We start from the raw sequence: 16,480 nt of genomic DNA, 5'->3' as shown, positions 1-16,480 counted from the left end.
TTCTCCATCTTCTCTTTAATGAAATGTCTATCGACTTCGACATGCTTAGTACGATCATGCTGAACAGGATTGTTAACAATACTAATTGCAGACTTGTTATCACAGAACAATTCATTGGAACTTGTGATTCCAGTTTGAGTTCTTCTAGAACCAATTTCAGCCACAATATTTCACAAACTCCATTTGCCATTGCTCTCAATTCTGCTTCAGCACTACTTCGAGCTACAACATTTTGCTTTTTACTCCTCCAAGTGACAAGATTTCCCCATAGGAAGGTACAATATCCTGAAGTAGACCTTCTATCTAATATGGATCCAGCCCAATCAGCATCTGTGAAAGTTTCTATACTTCTTTGATTGGTTTTCCGAAACAGCAGACCTTTTCCCGGAGAATTCTTCAAATATCTTAAAATCTTGTACACTGCCTCCAAATGTTCTTCATATGGTGAATGCATGAACTGACTAACCACACTAACAGCAAAGGCAATATCAGGCCTTGTATGTGAAAGATAAATGAGTTTTCCCACAAGACGCTGATATCTCCCTTTTTCAGCCGGAGTTCCTTTTTGTTCAGCAGCAAACTTCTGATTAGGATCCATTGGAGTATCACTAGGTATACATCCACTCATCCCTGTTTCCTCTAGCAAATCCAAAACATATTTACCTTTTCTTGATCTAGCAACTTCCATGCCCAAGAAATAACGTAAAGGACCTAAGTCTTTAATCTCAAATTCGGATGCAAGACTCTTCTTTAATCTGGATATTTCTTCCTCATCACTCCCTGTAAGTATTATATCATCCACATAAACAATTAAGATGGCCATTTTGTCCTTACTAGTATGCCTCACAAACATTGTATGATCAGAATGTCCTTTATAGCCTGATCCTCCCAAATCCCATCGTCTCCACCATCTAGCATCTGTTCATCCAGCCTCAACATATTCCCCCTGAGAATATGGTCATCTTCAGAAGTAACCAAGCCAAACGTTTTGTTTGATTTTCTTCTGCTATATACAATATCAAAGTTCTGCCCCCCCGCCATCCTACCATCCTCTCCATTGCGAGAAGACTTTGCTAGGTTCGCCTCTTTCTCCAGCAAGGATTGGATAGAACCTCTTTTAAAATCACCAGTCCCTTTAGGACAAATCCTTTTGAGAATCTTAACCTGTCTACCTCCAAACATTGGTTCTTCCACATGATCTATTTCCGGTGCTGCCCACCTCTTCTGAAATCTAGATTCTATTCTGCCTATTGTTAACAAACACTTCCACCCCATCAACGATACAAGTTTGGTAATAACTCATCCCCTCGACAGTAGATTTGGAAACATAATTGTCATTCTGCATCACACATTTAACTACTCCAGAGTTTAACACATTCCCACTACCAACTACCAAGGGGCCCTTCACACCCCCCACCCAACCGTCACCCTTGCTCCATTAGCCACCACCTGGGCATAAGAATGTCTTTCTTAGATGACGTATGCTGCATCGTTGACAGAATCAACAACAATACAGACAACCAAGGAGCCACATTGTGTTTGAATCTGCATGAAGCTGTTAATGAAACCACCTTCAAGACCTACCACTTTGATTTTTGCTGCGGATAAATCTTTGAGCAAAATAGTGTCTTGGCTAATGTCCAGCAAACCACTACACTGCTCCCCTAAGCTTTTGAACAAATCATTCGTCCACAAATCCCAAGGGAGCCCAAGAATTCTCATTTGACTGCTACAACACTCAAAACACTTCCTTTTCCCTATTGATCTCGTGCCTCCAACACTCAAAAGACAAGGAAACCCTCCTCGAAGCATTTCTTCAGTTTCAATTTCAAATAAAAGTAAGCATTCTCTTCGTTGTTCGGCCACCAAACAACTTTATTCGCTTGGAACGGAAAAATCTCATTCCGCCTCTTAACCGCCTTACCAAGAACGGCACACACCAAATCCCAAGAGATATTAACCCTCTCCTTTGTGATAATAAGTGCTTTCTTCCAATCTTTAAATGGACGAATGTTATCATTATCATCTATGTTCCCCGAATCTGTAGTATTCGGTATAACTTTACCAGTCTGCAATGGCTTCCCAAACTGCTTCCTATCTTCTCTTGGATATGCTCCAATAACCCTCCTGCTCCGGATAAATTTGAATAAGTGATTGGCCAAACATTTCCACCCAAACTCCACGCGTCCACTTGGTACTATAATGCGCTGCCCGTGGCCTATGTTGCATGGATATGGGTACGGGTATCGTATCGGATACGACATGTCACATGGATACGACGACATGAAATATTTTGAAAATATAAGACACGATATGTTTAGGATACGATGATTATTAAAAATTATAAAAATAATATATATATATATATATATAAATATAAATTTGGTATTAAAATTTAAAAATCCTAGAATAGAAAACCATATTTCATCGATGATGAAAGAATGGGAGTGGGAAAGAAACGGGAACGAGAAAGACTGAAGAAAGAATGATAATTTAGGGCTTTTTAGGCCCAATTCATTTTATTTATTTATAAATTAGTCCTCCGAAATTTATTGTTTTTCAATTTAGCCCTTGAAACTTTTAATTTTTTTTGCAATTGAGCTCAAACGTATCCTGAAACGCCGGCCGTGTCCTAGCCGTGTCCGATTGGTCAAACTTTAAAAAAGTCAATGACACGGTTTTTGTTGTGTCCGACACGCATTTGCGTGTCTTGTCTTTGTCTTTGTCCGACACTCCAATTTTTTTTTTTTTGGAGTGTCCATGCTACACAGCCTGTGTCCCATCTGTGCGAATTTGGTCACTTCCAGAAAGCTACCTCGGCCATTGACATATTTTTGCATGGAGATTATTGCATCCTTACCTCCGAATCTGTTAAAAACTGAGCATGACTTTGGAATTTAATATAATCCCAGATTTTCAACCATAACCAATGAGCACTGTCAAAGTTTACTTCCAACAGATAACTTGCATTCCTCGTTCTTTTTGTCATACAGATTGAGACCCCCCTCCTACCCAACCTGATTAGAAACAATTTCTGCTCAACTTTAACTTCTTCTACCACCCTGGAGATAGGGCGATCTTAATACTCCCCCCTGTACTGCCTGGCCCCCTCCCTCATCGACATCCTCAACACCCACCGACCTGTAAACGCCACGAACTGAACAAGACTATATGTAACACCAAAAACTACGGCTGACAATGAAAAAGATCGATAGCTTCAGCGCACGGAGACAGTAACAAAAACTGGGTTAAAGAAATAGGACTGGTGCGACGATTCCAAGTGGGTTCGAAGCTAAGCGGATCTTCCCAAATGCCCATATATCTAAAGAAACGAAGATGGGCTTGGAAAGCGGAAGAATCCCACCCCAGATACAACAACCCAGGAGCGATAAAAAGGCCAACCGCCGAAGTCCAGAGTAGAGACACCGCGAAATTGCCGGTAGAGAAAGATACGGAAAAGGAAAAATGCTGGGCAGCCAAACCATAAAAACGCAAGGAAAAAGCGTAAGGTAGAGCTAGGGTTAGTTTAGGGATGAAGAACCAGCACTAGGTTAGGAGAGAGAAAGTCACCGGCAATCACCGGAGGTCGGCGCCGGCCAATGAAAAAGGGGGGCAGTCGGGTAGGGGCGACGAAATACACCAAGGCATGGGCTGACAAAATGTCTTTGTAACCACATTTGGGTGGCCAGAGATGAGGTGTCGAAGGAATGTTCCTTGCGGAATACTTGGACTGGGAGTGATTCGAGGGGGAATTCTTGGAACCTCCTTTGAGATCTGGTCTGATGAGTGCTGTGAAAGATGGATGAATCATGGAATAGGGAATCAGAAGTCTCTTATTAATCGATCAAAATAAAATACAGTACGTATTTATAGATCTAGTCAACCAAACCTAGGACTCTAGGATTCTAATCTAGTTAAGATAATGCAGAATTTGAAATACAAAAAATATGGAATCCTTATCCTAATCCTCCAATGGAGCTGATAATGTCATCCAACAATAAGTATTATTATTAATTCATTTACCATGCATTATTATAGTTCTTTGTCAATTGGAGGATATTTTGCGCCATTATTCTAATTCCAGTATCTCTCAAATGGACTGAAACAGGTTTGCAGCCAATCTTTCATGTCTCATTTAGTAAGTCTAATGTATAGTTTTCTTCTTGAAGAATGAATAAGATTCCTTGTTTGCTGATAGCCATGGTATTCAGCGGACTTGGTATTCTTATGTTTAGGATTTTCGTTTGCGTTTCGGGCCATGATAATTTCCCTCAAGTCACGGACTCACTTCCTTTTCCTAGTCTTGTTTCGGGTTGGAACCAATAGCATAGTATTCCATCATGTCCAACGTGATTACACTCTTTGCAGTATTTCAGAACTGATTTACAGACAATTTGTTCCAAGACCTATACAAATCCATTAGTTCTCGGCTTTAACAAATCTAACACAAACTCGGCCAAGGGCTTAGACTGAAACCTTTAGAGGTGGCCTCATCCATCTTTACAGGTCTGCGGGTCAATGCTTTCCCTCATTTCCGGCTAAGAGAATTTTTCTTCTAATCCCGGTTGAGACAATTGCTATTTTGTTTTCAGTGGAAATATTTTTACTCAAAACTTCTGATAATGGTAATTCTGATTGACTTCTACTAAGGGCAAAATATAACTGAATAACTGCAGAATTAATTTAATATATAAAAACACAAAATCAAACAAATATTTAACAGTTCCAGTAACTCAACAGTTTGGATACATCGAGATGGAGTCTATGCTTCCGTTTCTATACAAGCTCAAAACAGAAATAATACTCCAATATAGCCTAGTAATTTTCCTAATAAAGAAACATATTGGCAAGCCAATTTGAATACAATCACGAATACTTTTTCCAACAAGAATTGTCACCAAAAAAAACCTATAATTGTAAGTTTTCCTTCATTATTTCGTGATTGGTTGAGTCAAGTTGAGCCCTAGGTTCTTTTAAGAATGTGATTTATTATGTGATGTATTTTACAAATATGTACAGGTGATCCTAGGGTATCAAGTGCAAATATAATTTGGAGTAGTCCTGACACAGCAACTTGGATCAGGAGCCAATATAAGAGTACAAATGGTGAAATGGCTTTGGATGTGATCCTTGAGAAGGAAGCTGTCAAAAAGAGCGGAGATGCATGGAGAGTTATCATGGATTCTTGCCTTCCTGTCATTCATTTGATAGACACCCGGCGTTCTTCTCCTTATGCTATAAAGCAAGTTCAAGAACTGCTTGGTATCTCTTGTGCATTCGAGCAGGCTGTTCAGGTATCATCAATTATATTTGCAGAGTGCATTTTTCGTAGTTTACTGCTATTTCTGATGGACGTCGATTTGTTGAGACTAACCCTGTGGACCTCTCCCCCTCTCTACATGACTTTATTTAAATGTCCTACTCTTTCCTTTTTATAGCTTTATCTTGGATAATGTGCCACCGCTTACTTATAGTTGGAGGACTAGACATTACCAATTTCATAATGGCATATGCTTATTTTTTAACAAATCAAAGCAGAAAAGTAGGGATCAAAAGCTTCATGCATTGATAACACAAACAACTTATAATATATCGCTGTTTACATTTATTTCTACCACGTTTCCTGCTTCTCATTCATGTTAGGTTTGCATGGCTACTTGCTTGCTAGATGGAAATACATGAGGAAATGACACTGTCATATGTTGAATCTAATGTATCTCTTTGGAATCAGAGTCAAATTCATAATTTTAATACCGATAGGGTGTGTTGGTTGTTATGGTTAGTGGTTGATAGATTCCTAGTCCGAAGGAAAATCACTTGTTAAGTTTATGAAACAAGAATTGGAAAGAAAACTTTCTTGCTTAATTTCTCATTAACAATGATACACAATATATACATGTTTGTCTACATACAATTTAAACAACTTCTCCTTTGCGTTGTATTTCACAACGAAGACCCATCTACTCCCAACAACTTTCTTATCCTTTGGTAAGTCAACCACTTCCCAAGTTCTGTTGTCATTTAATGCCCTAATTTCTTCGTGTACGACATCATTCCACTTTGGGTCTTTTAGAGCTTCATGAATATCTTGACACTTACATCATCAATCTTTGTTGTAATAGCTTCAAAGGAGGGAGATAATTTTCTGCAAAATTTGAGATAGGATGTTTAGTGCATGATCTTACCCCTTTCTGTATTGCAATGGGCAGCTCCAAGTCATTGTTCGTACCAGAAACCGATTCTTGTTTCGATGATTGATTATGCCTAGGAGCTTTAGGCCTTAGAGAATAGGTTTGAAGAGGTTTCATGGAACTCTGTATTTCCCATTGAACTTGATATGAAACTGGACTTGGTGTACTCTCGTGTTCATGCATTGGTTCAATAGGTGCAGAAGGTATATGTAAAGGATAAACATCTTGTGAGATATGCAATGACACAGTGGGATCCCAATAACCGTTTTCATCAAAATTCTCCCCCAAAAAACTGTCGCTGGAATAGAATAGCTTATTTTAAAAAAAAAAGTTACATCACGAGAGACAAACCAACGCTTAAGGAAGGGAGAATAGCATTTGTATCCTTTTTGGGTCGGAGAATACCCAACGAAGACACATTTAAATGCTTTGGGATCGAGTTTACTTCGATTTGGGTGTGTATTATAGACATATGCGGTGCAACCAAATACCTTTGGGGACAATGAATTGAAAAGATCAACCGTTGGGAAGTAATCAACAAGAACATTCAAAGAAGTTCTGATTTTAAGTGTCTTTGAAGGTAGGCGATTAATTAAATAAGTGGACGTAAGAATGGCCTCCCCCCAATAAGAATAGGAACAGAACTAGTGACACAAGTGATCGAGCTACTTCTAACAAATGATGGTTTTTTCGCTCAGCAACCCCGTTTTGCTTAGGTGTGTCAAGACACGAACTTCGGTGGTGTATCCAATTATCCCCCAAATATTGACAAAAATCACGTGAGAAATATTCCCGACCATTATCTGTTCGAAGAACCTGGATAGAGGATTGGAAAACATTTTGGAGAAATTTGTGAAATTGTTTGAACCAGTGAAAGGCCTCTGGTTTATCTTTCATTAAATAGACCCATCAAACCTGAGTATAGTCATCAATGAAAGGAATAAACCAGTGAGTTTTATTCAAATTAGATGTTCGAGACGGACCTCAGATATCACTATGAATCAAGTGAAATGGTTTTGTGGGTTTATATGTATGGGGCAGAGATAAGTACTTCTGGGTTGTTTTGCAAGAACACAATGCTCACACTGAAACAAAACTTTATGTTTATTGATGAAAAGATGAGGATACACAATTTGCATATAAGAGAAATTGGGATGTCCCAAACGTTGATGCCATATCAAAATATCAGAATTGGAAACAACAGACTGACCTTTTATTGACTCAATACTATTGGAATTCTCAACTCTCGAAAGGTAGTAAATGCCATCTTTCTTTTTAGCAATGCCAATCATCTTCCCCGAAAAACGGTCCTGAAATTCACAATGATAGAAGAAAAAGGTCACTACACAATCCATATCATGTGTCAACTTACTAACAGACAACGGATTACATGTCAAACTAGGCACAAAAAGAACAGATTTCAATATCATATTGGGTGAGCAAACCGTCCCCTGGCCCACGACTGGTGAGGTTTTTCCATCTGCTACCTACACATTTATTCTGTCGTGATAGTTGGTAATTGGTATAATAATCATAGACTTTTATGGACCCTGCCATATGATCTGAAGCCCTAGTATCTACAATCCAACAATTAGGCTGCTGTGACTTGGACAGAAAAGTTTGGCTGATTGTATCTGTTTGTGTCATAGCAACAGTAGGAGATTGAGTTGTGACCATCAGTATTTGTTGAAAGTTTGGTCTGGTGGAGGAGTTGTCGTAGCATGTCTTCAAAATTACGCAACTAATAAAAGACCACAAATTTACTATATTTCTCCATAATTTTCTCTATTTATTATACTCCATAGTATTCTTCTCTTCTCTTTGGAAACGGCGTTGAAAGGGTTTTCATTAAGGGTGAATAAAATTTTTCGGCAGTTTTTTTTATCGGGTTTTTTTAATTAAAAGCCAAAAAAAAAATCTCTTTCTGCCGAGTCCCACCTAAGGCCCGCTTAAGGACGCCTATGCTGGCCGACTAGCACTTTTTTGGTGCGGTCGGTGCTAGGCGCCGCCTAGGACGATTTTAGAACACTGACCAAAAGAAAGAAAAACAATCTCTGGAAGAATCAATGTTAAGGGTGGAAAGCCATGGCGATGCTGCGCCTTGCGTTTATACTTTTTCTTCTATTGAGTGGTCATTTTTGGGAGTATATGGATCAAAAGTGATATCTATTGGTTATATTTTGTAGAAAAAGAATTGAGAGGGAAACTAATCAATCAAGAATAATGAAATGAGGCACTACTTGATTTTCCGGTAAAAGCAACTTTGAACAGAGGATTTAAGAAGATCTAAATGCTTACTTTGCTTTTCTCATCGCACACAAGGTGTTTGACAAATGGTTAAAAGGGGATTATTTGTTTTCTTCCAAAATTTGGAACTGTATTTTAATTCTGCAATTTGGACTAAATAGTTTGTGATAATGTCGAGTTCCCACTTGCAAATTATATTCTTGATTAATTAATGAACATATACTTTATTATCCTTTCTTGTTATTTCTTTTTATTATTCCAATTTTAATCATCAAACCACACATTTTATTTATTTATGGTTATTTCACATCCTAACCAATCAGCTTAATAATTGTATTCCTCGAAGCAAACAGTCAAAAAATTATGGGCTGTTTCAAATAAAATTCGTGGTTTGCTTTAGCCAAACAATTTACTGTTTATTTTCGCTATATATATTTCCAGTCAGACCATATTTTTTATCACTTAATCCAGCACAAGTATGTGTTTGGTTGACTAGTTGTCATCCCATGGATACCCTCAAAGCCCGATGCCGTTCAGATATACAGTCTATGCTCTGTGATTTATACTGATAAATTACGCGTGATATTCTCATCATGAATTAGGCTATATAGACTATTCTGTTTGAAACCGACTCTTTCACGCCTTAATCCTTCAAACTAGCCATTTTTTTACGCTTGTCCAAAGGCCCAACAGATCTCTTCTTCTCCAATCATTACCTATGGTGGCGCCCAGCCGAAGACTCCATGGATTGATGGCTGATGGTCACAGTGATGGAGTTGGCAGGTGGGCCAGCTGGCTGCCAACACAATGGTGGTGATGCAGATCAAGTTATGGTTATTGGCGGGTCGACTTTGGAAAACTGGCATTAGGTGGCGACAGACAGTGGCAGTGGTAGAGTTCCGATTGCTTTTGATGATGCAAAATTTATTTACAGGTTTGAAAATATAAAATCGGGGAAAGATAAACGAAGGATTATGGGTCATGGAACAGTGATGGAGTTGCAGGTGGCTACAAACATAATGGTGGTGATGCAAATCAAATCGTGGCTATTGGTGAGTTGAAATTGGGAAGCTAGCATTAGGTGGCAACAAACGTAGGCGCAGTGATTGTACGTAGGGGCAGTGATTGTGTTCCGATCGGTTTTGATAATATAAATTGAATTACAGGTTTGGAAAAGAGAAATCCAGGAAAGATGAACAAAGGATTATGGGTCTTAGTGGAAAGGAAAGTGGAATATGAGAAAGATTAAAGGGAAATTATAGACTGGAACAAAATAGAAGCAACAAATAATGTGAAAACATGGAAGACTGCTGAAATGGTCTCAGAAGGAAAATAAGGAACAGTTGGATGATGATTGAAATAATCTTGAAAAAGCTTATATAATTATTGTTTGGAAGAAAGCGTAATTATAATAATTGTCCTTTTTTTCTCCTACATAAAAAAAATAATTGTCCTTTTTCGACCTCTTTGTGGGCCAAAACATTGGGGGAATTGAGTTTGGTGTGGGTAGTACCAAGATCCACGCAAGATCTTCTGGCATCGGATCTTGGTCTTCTTTTGGGAAAGAGGGGGAGAATTCTGTGGACGGTAGCAGGGCATTGTATTTATTGGTCAGTTTGGTTGGAGCGTAACAGGAGAATCTTCGAAGATATTGAGGAGTCGGTGGCTGAGTGCTATGATAACATCAAGATTCGAACGACTACTTTGATGAGGAAGAGCTTAGAATTTAGAAATTGTTCGATTTCGGATATTTTGATGGATTGGAAGTTTATATATTGTTGATGTGATAGGGCTTTTGTTTACCCTTTTTGTCTGCGGCGGATTTCTTGCCCGCTTTTTGTAATTGTTAATTTTATATATTAATATATCTTCGTTTCATAAAAAAAAAGTTCTCCCCCTCAACGAGTTTCGCCCTTGTCTCCCAAAATATCAATGAATGCATAATTCCATCGGTGCAAGAAACCACAACTTAAACAATATATCACTGTGTTTTTCCATCAGTCCAATTAAATATTCAGAGTGTTAAAGCTCTTTTACTATAAGAATATCTATGTTGCATCAGGTCAGCATGTTTTTTACTATGTTTCCAAAAGCTATTCTAGAGTTTTTCACTCTTTGTTTGAGAATTTATGAGCAGTGAACACTTATATTATTGAATGCAAGTGGGTTATAATCGATTCTCTAATTCACGAAGGAATAACCTTGTTTTTAATTAATTAATACAAATAAAGTGGTGATCCAAGGATGCCTAATGAAACTAATAAATGTTGGTGTAAGCATCATGTTGTTGTTGTCCATTTATTTTCTGTGCCCACATTACGTCTCTCCTAGTGTAAATGCATCATTTTGACCTTTGTCTCTCTATTTATTTACACTACCCATACTTTGTTAACTGCATTGTTTTGACCGCTTCAATTCAATATATCACTTATTCCACAGTTTCGAAGAGTTAACTCAGAGGGTGTTTGACTGAGCTTATAAGCTCTATAAAACAACTTATAGGTTGCCTTGAAGCTTATAAGCTCTTCAAATTTGTTTGACAACAATTTGGTCAAACGGCTTACAACCTGTTTGACAGTTTATAAACGGTGTTTACAAAAGATGGGGTGGTCCTACATTTTTTAAAAAAATATTATTTTAAAATTTTATTTCTCCAAAATAACCTTGACCTTGTATATTTTTATAAATCTTTACCATGTTCTCCACAAACGGAATATAAATATTTTTTGAAGCAAAAATTATCAATTTTTCTAACTTAAAATACGAAATAGTTTTATTTTTTTTGTAATATAGGTTTTAGACTTTTAGCATTTATGATAAAATTCTTAAACCATTTTAAATAACCTTCAGAGTATTATAACTTTGTGATTGTCTTTGGTTATAATGTAAAACATATCATCATCCTTAATTTGTTTAAAATAAGTTTATTCAAATACTTTAACAACTTATTTTTAAAATTTTCTCTAACAACTTATTAGTTCCTATACATAAGTTCTTTTTAATAAACTTACCCAAGAACTCTCTTAATTACTCAACATTTTCTAATATGGTTATGATCATGTATTAAGCAACCATTCTTTTAGACTTCTTGGCAACATACTTTATAAGACTAATTAATTAATTAAGCTTTATATTTATTGAATTTAATTAAGTGTGATTTTGCAATTATGTAGTTTAAATTTATGGTTTTGATGAAGTCGTTATAATGTTAATTTTCTTGCTATGATTAGTGTTCTAAAAAGTGTAATTTAGTGTGTTTAAGTTTGATCGTTTTGGATAAATTGTAAGTTAATTTTATTTTTTTTGTTAATTCCAAGTTAGCTTTTATTATTTCTTTGATAAAATTGAACTTTAAATATTAAATACTTGATGATATAAAATTTTTAAATGAAAAAACTTATATTCTTTACTGGTTGCTCTTGATGGTAAAAAAAATTCTAAGATTTTTTCATTTATTCATAAATTTTCTATGTTTATATGCTCTTTAATTTATTGATCTTAATATAATTAAAATTATTATAAAACTAAAAATACTTTTTTATGCTTAATCTCTTAATTAATCCATTTAAACTGGTAAAGTTTGAAGCTTGACCTTGACGTTTTGTCACAAACTTCGCGCTTTTTAGAATTATAAACGAAATGCATCATCATTGATTAGGCTAACTTTTTTGTTTCAAAATAAGTAATATAAATGATAACTTGAGGAGCAAAAAGGCATTGTATGTATATAAGAGGGTTAAGTGAGCTGTGGGTATAGATGTAGAGGATAAAGTCATACAATTTACAATGAGATAGGATTCTAATGCCACAATGGCTGTTTATGTGATGAATAGATTTATAAGTATATTTTAAAATGTTTGCATTTTTAAGTCCGCGAATGCATGCTGATTATCATTTGGAACTCTCTGAAAAGTTCATTCTCGTCGATCAATTGCTGTTGATCAAACCAAATGGGATGGCAAAAATCAGTCTATTCTGGTTTTATTCCATTCTTACAACAATGGGAAAGACCATCGTGGCTGGAACTTGAATTCTAGAATCCTGTTTCTTATGAATTTGTCATCCAAAAACAGCCCCTTTGTCGAACTTTGATTAGACCATGAAATCTGTTTTGTATTAATTAAATATCATCCTTTTGCTTTTCTAAAGAGACGTTCATGATTTTCATTATGTTTCAGCGCTTGTCTACATCAGTGACGATGGTCACAAAAGGTGTGCTGAAAGATCATCTTCTTTTGTTGGGTAATAGTATGACATGTGTTGGCACTTTGATTGGATTTAATGCTGGTGGGGTCAAATCTTTGTCTAGATCACTTAGTGTTGAAGTACCATTCACTGATGCCACTTTATTTGTAAGTAGCTTACCCTTTCTTTTGTCTATTGATGTTCATTGCATTTCTTCTTCTAAATACTGATCTCATAAAATATCCTTTTGTTTTTCCTGCAATGGTAAGACCCCTAGAAAATGCTTTGAAAGAGCTGCTGAAAAATGCCACGTTGATTCTTTGTCAAGCATTGTGGCTTCTTGTGCCTGGGGAAAACAAGTATCTGTAGGTACTGGATCTCCTTTTGAGATTCTTTGGGACACAAGAAAGGTATGAGTTGCTACATATCTTTTGCCAAACTTGTTTTTATTTGAAATATCTGATACAACAAATCTGTTTATTATTTCATCAGGCTGATTTGGAGACAGAGAGGAAAATTGAAGTGTATGATTTCCTTAATTTGGTAATTAATAGCTCCAAGGCGGAAGATATTGGAACTGGTTGCCTGGGTGTGGATATTGAAGATCTTGAACTGGAAGACGAATACATGGGATTGGACCTATCTCCAATGCATGAATCTGGTTTAGAGAAACCAAGTTTTGAAGATCCAGTGGAATTTGATGAAGGTGATGATGAACCCATCTCTAAGCAGGTAAACACTTTACTGATTAATGAAAATATAATGTAATTGAACTTGTAGATATACTTACACCATCAGCTGTGGATCGGGGTCAAACTTGTTCCCCAAAACCAATGTATATCATATTTTCTGAGATGTTGTCTGTTTGGATTTGATTTGCAATTGCTTTCGAAGTATGATTGTATAAAATTCATCCTGGGAACACTTATACGAATGTCTCCCTCTGTGCGCATGCTGCACCTCTAGGATCTTTGTGAGAATCTTACTGCTAAAAATGTAGGAGACATTCAAGAATCTCGAACTCTTTTAGGCTGTTCTCTTCTCATTTATTGTGTTTTGGAAGGATGGCTTTGCTATGTTTTCTCATCTTTTCATTTGTATCTTGTTTTTGTCTCACCTATATACACTGATAAAAGAAACAAGTAATTTGCATTCATCTCCCCTACACTTTTTGTTTTTGGCATACACCTTCCTTTCTTCTTATAATTTTTACACTTGATAAGGGGAGGTGAGTGCCAAATACTTGAAGTGCAGGGGAGGTGAATGCAAATGACCCGAAAAGAAACTAATGTTGTAGATCTTTTGGATGCTTATCTTGTGATTTCCCGATTGGCTAATTAATGAACAATATTTTTATGCTTCATTTTCTTCGTTGGAATTTTATTTTTAATTTCAATGCACAATAATATGCGCAGGGTGTTACGGAACCTCAAAATAGTTCTTGGGGTAATAACGTTGGTTCGGCTGGGGATAATAAGGCTGGTTCTGCTTGGGGTAACAATGTTGATTCTGCTTGGGTTAACAAGGCTGATTCTGCTTGGGGTAACAAAACGGAGTCTGCTTGGAGTAACAAGGTTGATTCTGCATTTGGTGAAAATGTTGACGGTCAGGAAAATGAATGGACCAAAAAAGCTACTCAAAGTACTTGTTCCAAAGAAGCTGAGAATGGCTCTAATTGGGGAGACAGGAAAAATTCTGGTGGAGGATGGGAGAAGAAAGTTGACCAGACCAAGTGGGCAAGACCGAGTTCTACACATCCTTGTGATCAGTCCAATCTGGTCAAGGCTTCGGGTGAAACGAATTGGTCTGATCAGGCAAGTCATTCAAAACCTTCCAGTACTTGGGATGCTTCAAATGATTGTGTTCAGGTTGGTTCCCTGTCTCCCACTCAGAAGCAGGAAAAAGAATCCGCAGCTTCTAAGACTTGGGGTTCTTCAAAAGTAGACACTTCCATTGGAAACAATGAGCACTCTCAGTCTATTTCGGCTGGTTGGGACGTATTGGGATCTGGCCAGGATTCTGATACATCAGGTTCATGGTCGTCGTGGAAGAAGAAAATTACTAAATCTGATGAAGTTGGCATTCAGCATGAGTCAAACAATGCTGATTATTCGATTTCTTCATCTGGTGGGGACACGGTTGATGTGCGATCTTCGAAGGAAAATCTATGGGAAGCTAAAATGGCTGGTGAAGAAACAAAGCCCTCTAATACATGGGGCTCTTCAAATGACTGGGCCAAGGCTGATTCACAGTCTCCCATGGAACAAAACATGGCATCTCCACTCAATAATTGGGATTCCGGTCAGAAGCAATCAAACGACTCTGCACGTGCTCAGGGTTGGGGATTCGGTGAGAAAGATGTTAGATCTCAGCGGGGTCGTGGGGGACGTTCCAGAGGTAGGGGCCCATCTAATGCGGGAGATTGGAAGAACAGACCTCGTCCTGTGAAGCCTGTTGATGACCCAAATGCACTAGGAATTTTCACATCCACAAGGCAGCGCTTGGATTCATTCACGGTGGAGGAACAAGATGTTCTTTCAGAGATTGAACCGATAATGAAGAACATCAGGAGAGTTATGCATCAGACAGGGTAAGTTTATATTCTTTGGATTTTTTTTAGTTCGTTTTTAATCTCCGACGTTCAGAGTAGAATGCTAAGATTTCTTTGTTGACTACTTTATTTGCTAAGATTGTTGTGGGACAGACAAATTAATTATGTATTTCAAGAGCTGAAATGACTGACTTTTTACTTGTAGATACAATGATGGTGATCCTTTGTCAGCGGATGATCAGAAGTACATAGTAGAAAACGTGTTTAATCACCATCCAGACAAAGCTTCAAAGATGGGATCAGGAATAGAACATATTATGGTATGTAAAGTTTATTTGTGGAAAGCAGTTTATAATACATTTCTGATTCTTTCTTTAAAGCTTAATTTCGCTTCGTTTTTCAGGTCAACAAGCATGGAGAATTCCAGGACAGCAGGTGCTTCTATGCTGTCTCCGTTGATGGGGGCAAAGAAGATTTTTCTTACCGAAAATGTCTCGAAAACTACATCCGGGGAAAGTATCCTGACCAGGCAGATGCTTTCATCGCCAAATACTTCAAAAAACCCCAGCCGCGTGCTGGCTGGAACAGGGACAGAGGTGCTCAAGCTCAAACTCCAGATGATACCTCGAGTCTTGGCGGGAAAGACAACCCGAACCCTGTAGATGATCCTGATACCCCATCCTGAGAAGATACGGAATTTCCCAAGTTTGCCTGTGGAGGAAACAACAAAAAAAGAACTCATTTTCCATTTACTGATGTTCTTTCTTGTGGTTTTAGACTATGGAGAGCCATTTGCTGTACAGTTAGTTCTTACTGTAGGAGGCATCAGCATTCATGTTTAGGAAAACTGTTGGCTCACTTGATTATGTGGATGACATAATTACTGATCATCATAACCTGTTTTCTGCCAAAATCTTTTAGTTTAATTGGATAAATAATTTAATTCGAAAATTTTAATTAATCTAAATTACCTTTCATTAATTTTGCATGATGTTTTTGTTTTATCTACCATATTTCTAATATTTGAAACCTATAATTAATTCTTTTCCTAAATCCTTGATATGAATTTTTATTCAAGAATATTTCACGTAAATGGAGGTGAGTCAAATTGAGGCTAATATTACTGAGTAATGCTATATGTACACAGAGTGTTACACGTTGGGTTATACATTGCACTTGAATTAATGATTATTTTACATGCATTTTTTAAAGATTTTTTTCAAATGAAGTGCAAGGATAATCATGTAATTTCAAGAGCAATATGTAATCCAACGTGTAACATTCTGTGTACATGTAGAATTACCCA

The 16,480-nt window shown here is 37.1% G+C and overlaps 1 protein-coding gene across 3 annotated transcripts in view; it reads left to right on the top strand.

Moving 5' to 3' along the window:
- The window catches only part of LOC140882979 (DNA-directed RNA polymerase V subunit 1), a 34,410-nt gene extending 18,280 nt beyond the window's left edge, over positions 1–16,130 (top strand). For all 3 annotated transcript variants that reach the window (XM_073289256.1, XM_073289255.1, XM_073289254.1), the window contains exons 16-22: positions 5,020–5,294; positions 12,617–12,790; positions 12,893–13,033; positions 13,116–13,355; positions 14,039–15,213; positions 15,380–15,494; positions 15,578–16,130. In XM_073289256.1, coding sequence (XP_073145357.1) covers positions 5,020–5,294; positions 12,617–12,790; positions 12,893–13,033; positions 13,116–13,355; positions 14,039–15,213; positions 15,380–15,494; positions 15,578–15,859 — 2,402 coding nt within the window. In that variant the 3' untranslated portion in view covers positions 15,860–16,130. The remainder of the gene's footprint in view (positions 1–5,019; positions 5,295–12,616; positions 12,791–12,892; positions 13,034–13,115; positions 13,356–14,038; positions 15,214–15,379; positions 15,495–15,577) is intronic.
- Positions 16,131–16,480: the final 350 nt, after the last annotated feature.

Source organism: Henckelia pumila, chromosome 2, assembly GCF_033568475.1.
Source record: "Henckelia pumila isolate YLH828 chromosome 2, ASM3356847v2, whole genome shotgun sequence".
Taxonomy (NCBI): Eukaryota; Viridiplantae; Streptophyta; class Magnoliopsida; order Lamiales; family Gesneriaceae; genus Henckelia; species Henckelia pumila.
This window is presented reverse-complemented; position numbering and strand designations above follow the sequence as displayed.